Source organism: Nannospalax galili, unplaced genomic scaffold (assembly GCF_000622305.1).
Source record: "Nannospalax galili isolate Female #2095 unplaced genomic scaffold, S.galili_v1.0 scaffold83, whole genome shotgun sequence".
Lineage (NCBI taxonomy): Eukaryota > Metazoa > Chordata > Mammalia > Rodentia > Spalacidae > Nannospalax > Nannospalax galili.
In genome coordinates, this window is record NW_008352659.1 from 4265825 (window position 1) to 4281402 (window position 15578).

The following is a 15578-nucleotide window of genomic DNA, read 5'->3' on the forward strand; positions in this document are numbered from 1 at the left end:
TTTCCCCCACACAGCATCAGTAAACCTTTGATCACACCCATCTAACCTGGCAGTTGCTTCTAAAGCATCTCTACTCTAATTCATTTTCTGTGGCCCAAGCCTTTTTTCCCCTCCCACATGTGCCCCTCTCTCCTGCCTCCTCCCTATACTCCTCTCCCAACATGCTGTCAGTTTGACTGACGTGTCTTCACGGCTCTCAGAGGACGTCAAAGGAGAAATATAAAAATTTTAAGATAGGAACCCTTAGACAGTGCCTTCCCCCCAGCTGTTTATTTTCTTTTATTCTCACTTTATTTGCCTTTTTTTCTCCCTTTGACTAGGTGCTTCTGAAGCTATAAAAGCCCCTGGTTCCTAGAGGATCCTTTCTTACTAATGCCAGATTCCAAGATGGGCGCAAAAGATGAGGCTAGCAGCCCCACACCCCAACCCCCAACCCGGGCCAGAGCCCTCTCTGGGAGGTTCTTAGTGGATTTATCTGGAAGATAAAGGCCTCTGGTCATGACTGCATTTCAGGCCCTTCCATGGCTCCCTGTGACTTAGTTAATAACCCACGAAGGGCACCCATCAGCAGCAGGTCTCATACTAGAGATTGATCTTCTAAATAGAGACAGAAAAAGGGCTGCTCAGCAGAGGAGTAGATGGAGGGGTGAGGAGTACCTGCCTTCACATGGTTTACGAATGAAATCAACACTCCATTTTCTTGGCCCAAAAATATATTTCAAAATAAGAAAGGAGGCTTTTAACACAGTAATCTTGCTTGTGCGGTGTCTAGAAACAAAGGAATAAATTGTCCCCCATCCAGCCCTGCATTATTGTAGACATAGCTATTTATCAGGTTGGATTCACTCAGGTCAAGGAGTATCACACTATTTTCTGTTTCCAACCATGGGAGAGGTGTCTTTTTCATGTTTAGTGTTGTTGGCTAAAAGCCTGGGTTTCTAGATTGCTCATCTCTGAATTGTAAGACAGTAAAAGACCCAGGTAGCTCAGGTGGCCAAGAATACTGTTGGAAAATTCTTCCGGACATCTCCAGCCCAAATACCTATAGCAGCATCCATGCAGAATTTCTTTGTGCTGTTTACAGACTAGAGTATTCTGATTTGTAATTAACAAAAAGCTTGGTGCCCCAGACCTAAGGCAACATTTTGGTTATCAAGTAAGCATAACTCGCTTTCCTGAAACTTTCCACACCAGGATTTTTCATCATGATGAGAGAGGCTTCCCTATGCTCAGGCACCCCTAGATCAATGCAAATCCAGATCTAGCTCTCCTACTTGGGACTGCATTAATAAGGCAGCTACATCTCTTCCTTAGCCTTGCTAAGAGTAAAGAGACACTGCTCCTATTGGAATTCTGGTGCATTCAGCAGTTGTTATGAAGAACTGAAACCATATTCTAATGCATGTGGTCTCTCACTTATACTTTCTGGTCAACTAGTCTAGCTGAACTGATAAGCTCCAGATTTAACCAAGAGCCTCTGTTTTAAAAACATAATTTTTTTCCAGAGCAGAAATACTGTGACTCTCACAGCATACTTTTGTACTATTAGAAGACAAAATTATAGATTGGAGATTTAGCTTAGTTGGTAGAATTCTTGCTTAGCATAAACGAAGCCCTGAGTTCAATCCCCAGCATCTCATAAACTGTGTGTGGTCCACACCTATAATACCAGCGCTTGGGAGGTGGAAGCAGGAGGATCTGAAGTTCAGGGCCATCCTCAATTACATAGTGAGCTTGAATCCAGCTGGGCATAAAGAAAAGAAAAAAAAAAAAAAAGGAAAGACAAAATTACAATAAGCTGCATTTTGAAATCTCAAATTGCTTTATTTGTAGTTCTAGAATAGGGCAGTGGCTCAGACCAGAATGGTGTTTAATATTTGACCCATTATGTAAATAGAATATATATATATATATATAGAGAGAGAGAGAGAGAGAGAGAGCGAAAAGGAAGTGACATACAGGAAGGGAAGGGAAAGGGAGGGGAGGGGAGGGGAGGCGAGGCATGGAGACAGCTTGCTGGGTTACAGCAGGAGTCTATCTTATTTGAAGTTAGCCTGGAAAATAGGCCACTTGTGACTGGCTGATATTCAGCTCCTTGTTATAAGATTAGGTTACACCCATTTCCATGTGGAGTTAGGCTACAATTCACTACATATAGAGAGACTTTTAGCCAAATGTGAGATACAGATATGGAGGCAGCTTTAGGCCAAACCTAGTTCAATTTAACAGAACCATTTGAGGGATCCATGAGCAAACCATTAGAGTTTCTGGGAGGAGCAAAGGAAGGTTGGACATTTCCATAATGTAACGGGTTAATGGATATTTCGAGTGTGGGAGGGCAATCCTGATGTCAGCCTCCATTTATTCAACACATGGCATGCCCAGGGTGCTGGGTCAAGCTCACCAGGTCTGCTCTTGTAGGAGTCTCTGAGCTACCTCATGAGAGAATACATAATTTCCCCATTTTTCAGAGAGAACAAGTTTGCTGTAAGGTCATAAAGTGCTTTGCTGGGGACGCTGGCAGAGCCAGAACCTGGGCTTGAGGTTTTTATTCACTAGCTCCTGTTCACTTGCTGTCGAGACAAGAGAAACCCAAATGTGATCACCTTTGGAAAAACACAGCAAAGGTTTCCCTCTGTTAGAGTCGTTCTCTGGGGAAGGAAGATGGTATCATTTAAAAATAATTCCATGCCTAGCCCTTTATCCTATTATCATTTATTCTGACTCTTGTAATAAACAAGCAAAAGCTGAGCTTTTTAAGAGAAGTGTTGCCAGGAAAGCTCCTTTAAAAAATTAAAACAATAACTCTAGGAATGAGAATTATCTGCAGATGCATTCAGAAAGACATTAGAGAAAGGAAACTTCATTTGTTCCCTTCCTCCAAGCACCACAGTTATTCCAGAAATCACCAGTGTCCCTCTTCCTCCTCCCCATATTTTCCCACTGTTGTTCACTCTGCGAAAGGGAGCATTTCTGAAGCCGAGATAGGAATGGAAATGAATGTGTCATTTCACTTTTAATATTAAAGACATCTGAGTGACACAACTCAGCCCTTTGCAGGTATATGCAGGAAGAGTCCTTGAGGGATCCTCAGATGGTCGTGAAAGATGGCATCAGAGTCACGTCTTTTAGAACACAGAGAAGACTGAGCTGTTTAGAAGGGGAAAGGGAGAGCGTGGGTGGAGCCTTGTAATTCAGAATGCAGAGAAAATGTGTCAGAAAGTAAGAGGCAGCCAGCACCATCTCATCTATGGGATCCTGAGTGTTCAATAAGACCCACTGAGTGTGGGCCTGCATTCAGGGGCCAGGGACACCAGGCACTACCCAGGCCCATCCCAGGGCAATCTGTGGGTCCTGCCTGAGGGTGGGTGACTTGCCTTTGCTGTGTCCGTTGCTTTTCCCTCAAAATAAGTTGCTTTCTTTTCTTTGTGGCTTACCTTATCATCCCAGCATGGCTCCGCATCATTGAATTATGTCCATCTCTCAAAGGACTGGGCTACCAAAAAATGCTCTAGGGTGTTTTTCGGTCATGATTCTAAAACAGTATCAAAGACTGCTCAGTCCCTGTGTGTGTACTTATCAGTCCTCCAGCAGTCTGCCATGGAGCAAGCTTGGCTTGACCTCATTACTCTCCAGGTCTTGAAAGTTTAAACAGTGTAATAGGAGCAGTCCGTTGAGTCCCACCGCACACCAAACCTAAGACCCATCAAGAGCTTCCCCATGCTTTTGTTTCCTCTGCAGTGACTTCAGCGTCTCTAAGCCCATCACCTGGTATCTCTCTGGTTTTGCTAACCCATGTGTCGTCTTTGGTGGCTCATTTTTAATTTATGCTTTTTCCAGTGAATGACACTAATGTTCAGTTTTTGGACCAAGATGATGACGATGACCCCGACACAGAGCTGTACCTCACGCAACCCTTTGCGTGTGGGACAGCTTTTGCCGTCAGCGTCCTGGACTCGCTCATGAGTGCGGTGAGTTGTCTAGTTTCTTTCTTTCTATTTGAGGGGTTGAACATACACTCATCTCCAGGGTAGGAGACACTGATTGCAGCTTGAGCCATGCAAAGCAAAGAGCAGAAGTTCCTGAACTTTGTAGTCTAGAGGGGATACCAATATATAATTACCCAAGTAAATATTTGTTTATAAACTCTTCAAAGTACAATGAAGACAGGGAAGGTTACAGCCTGATCAGAGAAAACTTCTCTAAAAAAATATGTGTTTTATACCAAGATGTGAGATGTGAAGAGAAGAGATTTTATAGGGATAAAGATTCCCCAAAGGAGAAGCAATACTAAGTAAGGTTCAGTGTGGTAGGAGGGTGGGTCCTAACTCAAGGAAGACACAGCGTGCTTGATCACACAGAAGGCACGGGGAGGACCTTGAAAACCATTTTCATGGTTAGGGTCTTTTTCTCAAGAGCAACCAGGAGGAGTGTGTTAAGACTGAAAAGTATGTAGTCAAGTTCATGTCTGAAAGGGATTGCCTTGGCTGCTGGGTAGAGGGGCTTGGACAGATAGGCTGACGGGGGAAGTCTCTCAGTAAGCAATTCTGGGAGCTTAAACAAGGTTAATATCGATACAGAGATGCAGGGAGGTAGATGGATTTGAGTACTCATTGGTGAGATTTGGGAATAGACTAAACTTGAGGACATTGTGCCATGGGTGACTCCTAAGTTCCTGCCTGTTAATGAGAGAGCAGTCCTTGGATAAGGACTAGGCACCGGGCAAGGCCCAGGCCCCTTCTTTGTAGAAGACAGCAGCAAAATGTTGGCAGACAGAAAGTGGTCGGATGGAGAGAGCTAAAGAATTTTTTTTAAAATAGCTGGATGTATATCAAATGGTCAAGGCGTTTGGTTTCCCATTTGCACAACCCCAAACAAATAACAATGAAAAGGGTGGGCGTCCAGTACAATGGAGCCATCATTCACTGCAGAAGGCAACAGCAGACATTTAGATGCGCCTGGGCACTAGGAATCACTCCCAAGGAGTGTCTTTATTTCCTAGGTGGAAGAACCCCTTCATTTCAGAGTTCTCAGATCCACAGTTTGTGAAAGCGCAGACATAGGCTGGATAGAAACTGACCTTTGGAGAATCCATGGTGCAGAGTTTTATTGAGCACAACAAAACCATAAACGTAACTCAGAGGGTTTTACACACATACATTCCTTAAACCGCTGAAGAAGGTTATTCTCTTGAATGTGTTAAACAACTGCTATAATAATTATGCATTATTCTCATCTATTCATTAAAATTAATCCCAGAAGGACTATTATTTGAGGAAAGAAAAAAAACATAGAGCTTTAAAAAGACTAATTTATCATTAGTTATTCCATATTCCTGAAGGTAGCCCAAATATAAGCATATCTTAGTGAAATATCAGAGATATAGATTTTAAATAATTACGAAATAACTTTATCTGAACAGAGTTCTTGATGTTCCACTGCTTCCTGAGCCAATAAGGAGGATGAGGGGGCCCTAGAGAGGGGTTGCTCCAGGTTTCCTGCATCTCGTACTCTGACCAGTGACACTGTGACTGACTTTGGACCTGGCGGTGATGCTGGCTCACTTTACACAAATTCCTGAACAGGCTGGAAGGAGCACTTGTGGCAGCATGGTGTGTTCCCTAGAACACCAGCTTCTCTGTAGCAGGTTTCATCCGTATTGCCTGAGAGATGTCACTTACTTCTAACCCTAATTCCAGAAACTTATGAAAACTGCACTTGCTAAAAAATAATTAAGCTGTTTATAGTATTTTTCTTTCCAGAACTACAAAATACTGTTAGAAATTTTTGCTGTTATTATTGAGCTTTTGGGTGTGACATATTCTCCCTATAGCCCCAGCTGGCCTGGAACTTGCTACATAAACCAGGTGAGCCTGAATCTCACAGATACACCTGACTTTGCCTCCCAAGTGCGAGTGCTGGGATTACAGGCCTGTGCCACCATGCCTGGTTGTTAGAATTTTTGAAAACTCCAAATTAGGACATGTACGTTTGAGCATATCAGACATTCAATGTGCTACATATGGGACCAGCTATATAACTTCTAAGGCTGCTCTTTCACAAATTATTGAGAATTTCAAAATGGTGAGTACATACCATTACACAACTGCAGAGGCCAGACAGCTATGAAGGCAGCAATGCGATTGAGTTAAGCAGTAAAGAACCTTTTAAAGAACATTCTATTTATTATTTTTATTTTATGTATATGAGTGTTATGCCTGCATGTAAGTAAGTGCACCCATGTTGTGCAATGTCCGTGGAGGACGGAAGAGGCTGTCGGATCCCCTGGAACTGGAGTTACGGATAGTTGTTAGCTACCACTTGGGTGCTGGGATTCGAACCCAGGTCTTCTGGAAGAACAGTCAGTGTTTTTAACCACTGAGTCATCTCTCCAGCCCCCAGTAAAGAACTTTTATATAGTCAAAGGGACACGTGGTGGTGTGGAGACAGGACATGTTGATCTAAGAAGGAATATCAAAGCTAATTGATGGTGTAGCTAGGGAGTCAGTTCTCAGAAGCTCAGATGAGAAAGTGGTATGAACTTATTTCTAATAATAATTTTTAAAAGCCATCTTCAATATTCTTTGATATGCAAAGTCAAGCATTTGGGAGAGGATGGCTAGGGCTGTGTGGATGCAGGTGCATGAGAACAGCGTTTCTTCTGCGTGCCTCCCTGGGGAAAAGGGAACCAGGAACCCAGTGCCTGATCTTGTAATTATCAGCAATATCATTATTTATTGAGGGCCCAGAACTATGCAAAGCACTTCAGCTGTATGAACTGATCTTTCAGACAATCTTGTGAGTGAACTAGATTCAAGTCTTGAAGCAAGGCATATTAACAGGTCCACTCGTAGAGACTTTTCAGATCATCAGCCAAAATCCTCACCAATTATTCCAGACCTTGTTCTTACCGCTTAGCATGAAAACGTTCCAGTGTAAGAGCTGGTTCAGTAGACCCAGTTGGATCCAGATCTTTTGACAAAGTATTATCTGTGATTTCATTGTAATCCACTCCAACTTTAACTTGTGGGAAATAAATGTAGATCAGTCAAATAGACAGGCAGTAACTAGAAAGAACTAAAAGGGATATACATTGAGAAGGTTAGACTTCTCCAAGTAGCAGGAGCACAGGCAAGCTTCTACCTCAGGCATCTCTTTGCAAAAGTCATTAAAGTGTTTGCACAACTCTCTCTGTATGTCACTGACCCCCCCCTTTTTTAACATTGCTCCCCAAATTGCCATTTAATCATGTGTCTCAGCGTTCCCTGAACATTGTCCTTCATAACTCAATTCCTGCTGCCCACTGATTCATTTGTTAAAATAATAATGTTTTGATTCATTATGGGCCTTCCTGGAACAGACAGGGATGTTACAGACCTGGCCTTGTGGCTTCATTATACAAATCAACAACAGTAACCCACAGAAGTAATTGAAGGGAATAATTATCCTAATGCATATATGCTTCCAGAAGGAGGAACACAACTGAGAGGTATGTTTTTCAGAAAGATACACACACAGAGAGAGAGAGAGAGAGAGAGAGAGAGAGAGAGAGAGAGGAGATGAAAGGAAATCTGTCTCTGAAACTGCATGTGATCATTCAGATTTCTTTTTTCCCAGGTACCACTTCTTCCTAACCCCAGCCCCTACTTAACTTCCACCTGGACACCTTGAACTAAGATCTGACATTGGCTAAAGAGCCACACTGCTTAGATGCAGATTCTGATACCAGGTTTACTATCTATGGAACTTGACTCTCTAGGCCTCATTTTTATCATAGGGTCATCCACAAGTCAATGATTCCGTAAAATACTTAGCACATGACCAGCTCTCTATCAACTTATTTCCATTTTTGTCCTTCATCAGTACTTCTATTGGGCACATACTAAACGCCTAAATTCTCCATGGAGAAGGCTGAGCTTTCTCTCAGCCCAGGCTAAGCCAGTGCCTTGTAATTCCAGAGACACAAACAATTTACTGATCATGACCCATTCCCTATAGATACTCCACTCAAGAGGCCCCATTTCTTCTGCTCACAAGGAGACAGGCAGTTCACAGGCCCGGCCCAGGCAGATGGGCTGACAGCAGTGTTGTGTCTGAGCAGCAAACAGTGGGATGTTTGGCTGGACCCAAGAACCTACCCCTACTGTCGCATCAGGCTAGGCAGATCCAGGATAGGAAAAAAATTGAAGCCATTCTCACTCCTCACAAGAGAAAAATACTAAAAATAAAAGTCCACACCATGAAAACTAGCAAATATAAAAATGGCAGCTATGACATGGAAAATGACAATTTTAGAGCAATTATAGACGAAAGGCAGAGTGCCATAAAAGTTAAGGCAATGTTATTAAAAGATGTGTTAATTTTCAGTTAAATTTTCTATAAAAGACCAATTAGTTTAAAAGGCTTGACAGCATTAACTGTGAAACATAAGCTCTGGTAATTATACTTTAAAAAAATAAAAAGAGGAAGATGCTCAAGCTGGTAGAGATGCACACGCAGAGGACCAGAGGACTAGTGAACAGCGGGCTAGATGGCGCTGAGGCTTCAGTTTTCCCCATTGCAATTCCTCCCTCCTTGTTCTGGCCTTTTCTAATTTTCTGAATGTCCTTAAGAGCTGAGAATCACTCAACTTTAGAGGCTAAGGGTACCTCACACATGATTGAAGCCAGCCTGCCTTGTTAGAGATGAGAACACAGGGTGCAATGAGAGAACGTTTTATAAACTGGCTATATTGTGAGTCACTTGTTTTGTTTTGTTTTGGAGACAGGGTCTCCCTGTAGCCCCAGCTGGCTTGGAACTCCCTATGTTAGACCAGGTTGGCCTCAATCTCACAAAGATATGCCCATCTCTGCTTCCCAAGTGCTGGGATTAAAGATGTGCACCACCACGCCCAGCCATGAATTATTTTTATAAACTATAATTTATTAAGTATTAGTTACATATGGGAAATTTCAAAAAGTAGCTTATTTAACCCTAATCTGTAGTTTTGACTTGTTTTCTCATCCCTGCTTTATGAATGAGGAGTCCAAGCCATGGGACAGTTAGGTAACATTCCCATTGTCATGGCTTTGGAGTAGCAAAATGAGAGATTAAAACCCATACTACAGGACCAGAGAGATAGCTCAATGGATAAAGGCACTTGTCATCAATCAAGCATGAAGACCAGAGTTTAATTCCAGTGACTCACATGGTAGAAGAAAGAATCAACCCCCCCACCCCAAGTTGTCCTCTGACCTCCACAGGTGCACCGCAGAATGTGCACACCCTCATGCACCCCGACACTCACACAAATAAATCAATAACTTAATTTTTAAAAAAATTTTTTTAAAATATTTTATTTTTATGTGTATGAGTCTATTGCCTTCAGGTACGTGAGCGCACCCATATCATGCAATGCCGCAGAGGTCAGAGGAGGGCTTCGGATTCCCCTGGAACTGGAGTTAAGGATGGTTTGTAGCCGCTACGTGGGTGCTGGGAATCGAACCCAGGTCCTCTGCAAGAGCAGAGAGTGCTCTTAACTGCTGAGCCATCTCTTGAGCCCAGTTTAGTTTTGTTTTTAATGTATATGTGTGTGCTGTGCATGTGTGTGTTCACATGTGCAAGGGCCCATGTGTCCACATGCATGTGGAGGCCTGAAGTTGACAACAGATCAACCTTTTTCTTTGATTGCTCTGCAGTTTATATTTTTGAGGCCAGATCTCTTGCTGAATCCAGAACTTGCCATTTCTGCTAGTCGGGCTAGTTAGCTTGTCCAGAGATTCCCCATCTCTGCCACCTGTGTACTGAGATGCCAGGTGGCCTGTATGCCTGCCAAGCTTTCATGTGGGTTCTAGAGCTCTGAACTGCTGGGAATCGAACCCGGGTCCTCTGCAAGAGCAGTCAGTGCCCTTAACCTCTGAGCCATCCCTCCAGCCCCAATAATTTAATTTTAAAAACTTTAAAAAATAAAGCCACATTGTACTCATGATCAGGTTGCCATATTGTTCTACTCCCAAGAAGTTCCTTCCTGGGCAGGTGCAGAGCTGTTGCCTTCCCAGTGGGATGAAGGACTCCCAAATTCCCGAGAATGAGTAGGTTTCCTGATTGCAGCCACCAAACAGGACTGTAATTCAGCTCTCTTGTGCTGTCTACCACAAAAGTGGCGCAGGAATAGTTATTGGGCAGGATCTCTGTGGACTGACACTACCAAGTACCAGGTTCCATGCAGGAGTCCCTCATAGGCTAGCACAGCTGTCATCCATGTTGAGGCATGGGAAAGCATAACAAACAAAGTTTCCTGTCTGCACCTCGCCACTCTCCCATCATGGTTTGGAAATCTTCAGTGCTAGAATTTCTCTTAAACCAAAAGGGAAAAACAATGCAAGGGTGATCTTTCATAATTGGCATTTGAAGTTCTAGTCTGGTTTGTCCCATGATGCTGAACAGCCACGTCCTCTGCAGAGAGCTCTGGAACAGTCCTGGATCAGAGACTACCGAATGTAAGGACCTATGGACCTCTGTGTCCAACTCTCAAGTTGTACCCACTGATGCACAGTTCTGGAAGTGAAGCTCTCTTTGACCTCTGCACAGATACAGGCCAAGCCAGGACCAGGGCCTAGTGGATACTCAGCAAATGCTGAGGTTTCTGTATGACTCATTTCAACATAGAAAGGGAGACATGTTGAGGTAAAAATCCCAAAGATTTGACAAAACCATGCCCTTCCATGTTGACCTCTACTTCAATAGATGAGAGGTTCTTTGTTTAAACTGAATAGACTATACTGACATATGAAACATCCATAGAAGTTTTATAGAAAGGACAGCTTTGCTCCTTATGGAAAATTGGAGAAGCAGACCATGGAAAAATATTTAAGTGACCCATATTCTCAGGATCAAAGACAAGTGTATTTAATGTGTTAGTGTACTACCCTTAGATACATGGATGCATAGATAGATCGATGATTGATAGGTAGGTAGGTAGATAGCTTGACAGATAATCCTTCAGTTCTGTATCTTAGTTAATTTTTTTCCTTTTCGGTTAATTTTTTGTTCACAGAATTTTATGTTATATTTTAGATGTCATATTTTGCCAAACTTCCATGGGATTCCATGACCCTCTGTTCTAGGGAATATCACAACTTACCATTCTATTTTTGGGTAGTTTCTAAAACATTTTTGTTGTAATAATTAACCCTCTGTCTCTTAGCTTTCACTCAGTATAATAAATACCTGTAATAATCAACTTAGGCATAGAAAAGGTTGATTTGGGGAGGTTTTAGTCCATGATTGTTTGGCCTAGTTGCCTTGGGCCTTTGTTGAAGCAGTGTATTATGGTACATTTTGTGCAGGAGCAGAATTACTCAACTATGGATCGGAAGCCTAAGAAAGAAAAAGGGAGAGACTAGCGCCCCATAATACCATGTAAGGATATGGTCCCAAAGACCCGAGGGCCTCCCTCCAGGCCCCTCTTCCTAAGGGGTCTACCATATCTCAAAGAGTACCACATTGCAGACCACACATTCACACATGGGCCTTTGGAGGACATTCCAAATAGAAACTATAATACATAAATCTTGGAACAAGTAACAATGTGTGACTTTGAGGTCAACTTATTGGATTATAGCAAATACAAGCACTTAAGCTCATGATCTTACTGCCTGATCATCCCCTAAGGGCAAGTGTGCCCACACACTCCCATCAGGAATGAGCAATGTCCACTTTCCTGAAAGGACCTTTGACTATATTTATGATAATTTTAAGTGCATACATCTTTAATTTGTAGATAATCATGTAAATTCCTATTGTTTTCTTCTGATAATTCTACAGTTTTAATCCTCAAAGACGGCTTGCCTCACAAGAGAACTATCAAAAGAGATTAATAATTTAATTTTCTCTTGTTGGTTGTGCCTAATTGTCTTCTAAAGGCCACACTGAACCTGGGGTTAGAAGCAGAGGAAACTTGGTTTACTAGGGGTAAAAAGACATAATGGCTAGGTTACTTAAGATTGTAAAATACAGATTCTCACATTTTTCTAATAATCTCATCTGTTTCCCTGTACATGATTATGGCTTTGGCTTAATCTTTGAAAGCAAAAAGCTGCAGCAGTTTTGTAAAAGTTAGCTATTAGCATAAAGTTAATTTGGCATATTGAAATTTTTTTCCTGGAGATCTATTTTGCTGTCCTGTTCACTTCATATGAAAATACTTGTTTGCTATTTTGTTTCTTAATACATTGGAAAATCTTTGCCGATTTATAGAATTATTTACTCATTTATGTTTAGTTATTTTGCATCTAATCCTGCATGTTCCTCACGCTTCTACAATAATTGTTTCTTTTATCACCCATCCTTTGGCCTATAGATCATATTTTGCATTTTGTTGTCTCTAGGGATGTCTAAACTTGTATATAATCCATTTCTTTTTAGCTCTAGTTAGTGGTTACTGGCACCTCTATAAATATACTCAAAACTTTATTCAAATATTGTTGTCTAGAGACATCTGGTAGCTCTTTCTCCCTTTATAAAGCCAGACAATTTTGATGTCTTTATCTCCATTTTCTACCTTCATATCTCATTTTTCTGACTTAAATACCATTTTAATGAAATTGGATTTTTTTTTAAATTTTATTTTTATTGTATTTTATACAATAAAACTGGATACAATTCACCCAGTACCTGTGTTGTGCAGTACCCACAGAGGCCAGAAGAGGGCCTTAGAGCCCCTGGAACTGGAGTTGTTAGCTGCCATGTGGGTTCTGGGAACTGAACCTGGGTCTTCTGCAAGAGCAGCCAGTGCTCTTAACCACTGAGCCATCTCTCCAGCCCCTTAATGATATTGTTTAATGATAGATATTATTATGTCATTTTTTTCTGGAATTAATTTTGACATTTGTACTGAGTTTTTAAATAATAAGTGCAACTGTGTTTTGTACATGCCTAGACGGGGTGAGGTCAGAAGTCAGCATTGTTAGCTTTTTTTTCTATTTGCTCTTTACCTTATTTTTTTAGACAGAGTTTCTCATTGAGCTTGGACGTTAAGGATGCCACAAAACTAGCTGGCTCCGGGGATATCTTTGGTTTTGCCTTCCCAGTGCCAGGACTACAAGCATGTACCATCACTCCTGGCTTCTTAAAATATTTTATTTATTAGTTTTTAATTTTATGTGTATGAGTATATTGCCTGCATATATGATATAAGTGCACTCCTGTCATGCAATGCTCTCAGAGGTCAGAAGAGGGCATCGGATCCCCTACAACTGAAGTTACAGCTGTTTTTAGCTGCCATGTGGGCGGTAGGAACCCAGTCCAGGTCCTTTGCAAGAGCAGCTAGTGCTCGTAACTGCTGAGCCATCCATCTCTCCAGTCCCATGCCTAGCATTTTGTGTGGGTGCTGGGGATCTGAATTCAGATCCTCATGCTGGTACAGCACATACTTTACCAACTGTGCCATCTCCCCAACCCCATGACACTGTTTTAAAGTTCCGTATTTTAACATATCTCACTAGTATTTTAAAACAGAATTGGTTCATTTTTAAAGTAAGAATTTAAATTATATTTAAGAAAGCTAGTTTTTATTTCTGAGTTTTTTAAGTGAGTAAATTCTTCATTACTTAATGATTCAGAAACCTTTCTACCACCTTCACAATTGACAATTTAGCAGCCTGTAGAATTCTTTTCAAGCTCACTTGACATTTCTTTTCTGTTTTCTATGGGAGCCTTGGGTCACCCTAATTTTTTACTCTTTTCTCACATTGTTGTCTTCATTTTTCTTTGTTTAATATTGTTTTGTATTTTAAATCCAAATGTGTGTCTGGCGTAGGACTTGGCATTGACCCTGTTTGCTTTCTGCTTTGTAGGCTCGTGTTCCACCTCATGATAGGCTGTTCTTGTTTAAAGACCTTGCTTATTTCACCTTCTTGAATTTTGTTCGTACCTTTAACATGTAAATAACTTACTGTTTACCAGGTTGGTCTCTCTCTTCAGTATCTATTAGAGTCTCTGTTTTCAGAGGCAAAGAAAATGTTTGTCATTAATTTCCTTTAGTTTGACTCCCTACCACCTATTGTCTGCCCATGTGCCTATGTGTCTGTGTGTCTGTCTCTCTGTATACTCACACATTTTTCAGTTTTACAACTGATTACTTTGCAGTTAAAAATTTCATCATTACAAGTTCATCTTTTAACCAATTCTTTTAAAAAATGTTTTATTGGGGTGCTAACAGACTATAAAATTCACCCAGTATACAGTTTAATGGTTTTTAGTTTCTATAAACATCTCCACTGCCAACTGTAGCACATTCTCATAACTTCCAGAAGAAATCTTTCCTCACTTCCTTACCCCTCCACACACTCAGCTCTGAACAGCATGTTCCAACTCCAGATTTGCCTCTTCTGAATAGTTCATAGAAATGGAACCTCATTGTGTTTTCAAGGTTCATCCATGTTGTCGCATGTATCATACTTTTTTGTGGACAATGAATATTAATTAGATATAGCACATACTTGTGCATTCATTAATGGTTCTATTTTTTTATTATCACAGATAATGGTGTTAAAACCATCCCTGCATAAGTTTTTATGTTGACTTATATTTTCGTTTCGCTTGGTTAGAGTTGAGTAGAATTGCTGGGTTATATGGTAACCCAAAGTTTAACCATTTAAGAAACTACCAGACTATTTTCCAATGGGTAGTTTATAAGACCTCTACTTTCTCCACAGTCCCACCAACTCTTGCTATTTATCTTTTGTTTTGTTTTCTTTTCTTCGTTTGTTTGTTTTGTATTACAACCCATCCCAGTGGGCCTAAAATGATCTCTCATTATGTTTTTGGTTTACACTACTGTTGTGACCAATGTTCTGAACCTCTTCACATTTCATTTATACCTTTTATGGAATAATATTTATCAAGCCTCTTCTTTTCTCTGTTTTAAAAATTACATTGCCCTTTGATTGTTAAGTTATAAGAGGGCTTTAAGGACTGGATACTAGGTCCTTGTCAGTTACATTATTTTCAATTGTTTTTTTAAAAAATTAAGAATATGTTTATTATTCCAAAGAGAGGCAATTTTTAACACATTTTTCCAGAAAGAACTTGAAGCAGGCCTCATATATATATAAAATGAAGTTTAAGGGTGGAAAGGTAGGGATAAGAAATAATTTTTCTCATTTATTTTCCAAATAGTGCCCTCCAGTGCTTAATTGTAAAAATTATGAAATACTAAATATGTTGGTTTTTCTTGTGTAACTTATACTTCTGGCGTTTTATCTAAGATATTTAACAAAGCAAAATTTATGAGGATTTGTCTGTATTATTTTCTCTAAGTACTTAAAAGTTTTGGCTGTAACATTTAAATCTTTGATTCTAAGTTTGGTGTATGATAGGAGGAGTAGGTACAATCTTATGCTCTTTGATTGACTATTCTTTCTTCAATGAAGGGTTTTGATATCCTCATTGACCATTCCATGACCATAGCTCTGTGAGTTTACTTCTAGACCCTCAATTCTATTCCATTGACCTGTATGTCTGTTATCACGTCAGTGCCTGATGAACATTATTTGTAGTATATATTGAAATCAGGAATTATGATTCCTCCAACTTTA

General features: G+C 40.7%; 1 protein-coding gene across 21 annotated transcripts in view; it reads left to right on the forward strand.

The window, feature by feature from the left end:
* Kcnma1 (potassium calcium-activated channel subfamily M alpha 1) overlaps window positions 1-15578 on the forward strand; it is a 788086-nt gene that overhangs the window by 754145 nt on the left and 18363 nt on the right. For all 21 annotated transcript variants that reach the window (XM_008849872.2, XM_008849855.2, XM_029554470.1 and 18 more), the window contains one exon: window positions 3841-3971. In XM_008849872.2, coding sequence (XP_008848094.1) covers window positions 3841-3971 — 131 coding nt within the window. The remainder of the gene's footprint in view (window positions 1-3840; window positions 3972-15578) is intronic.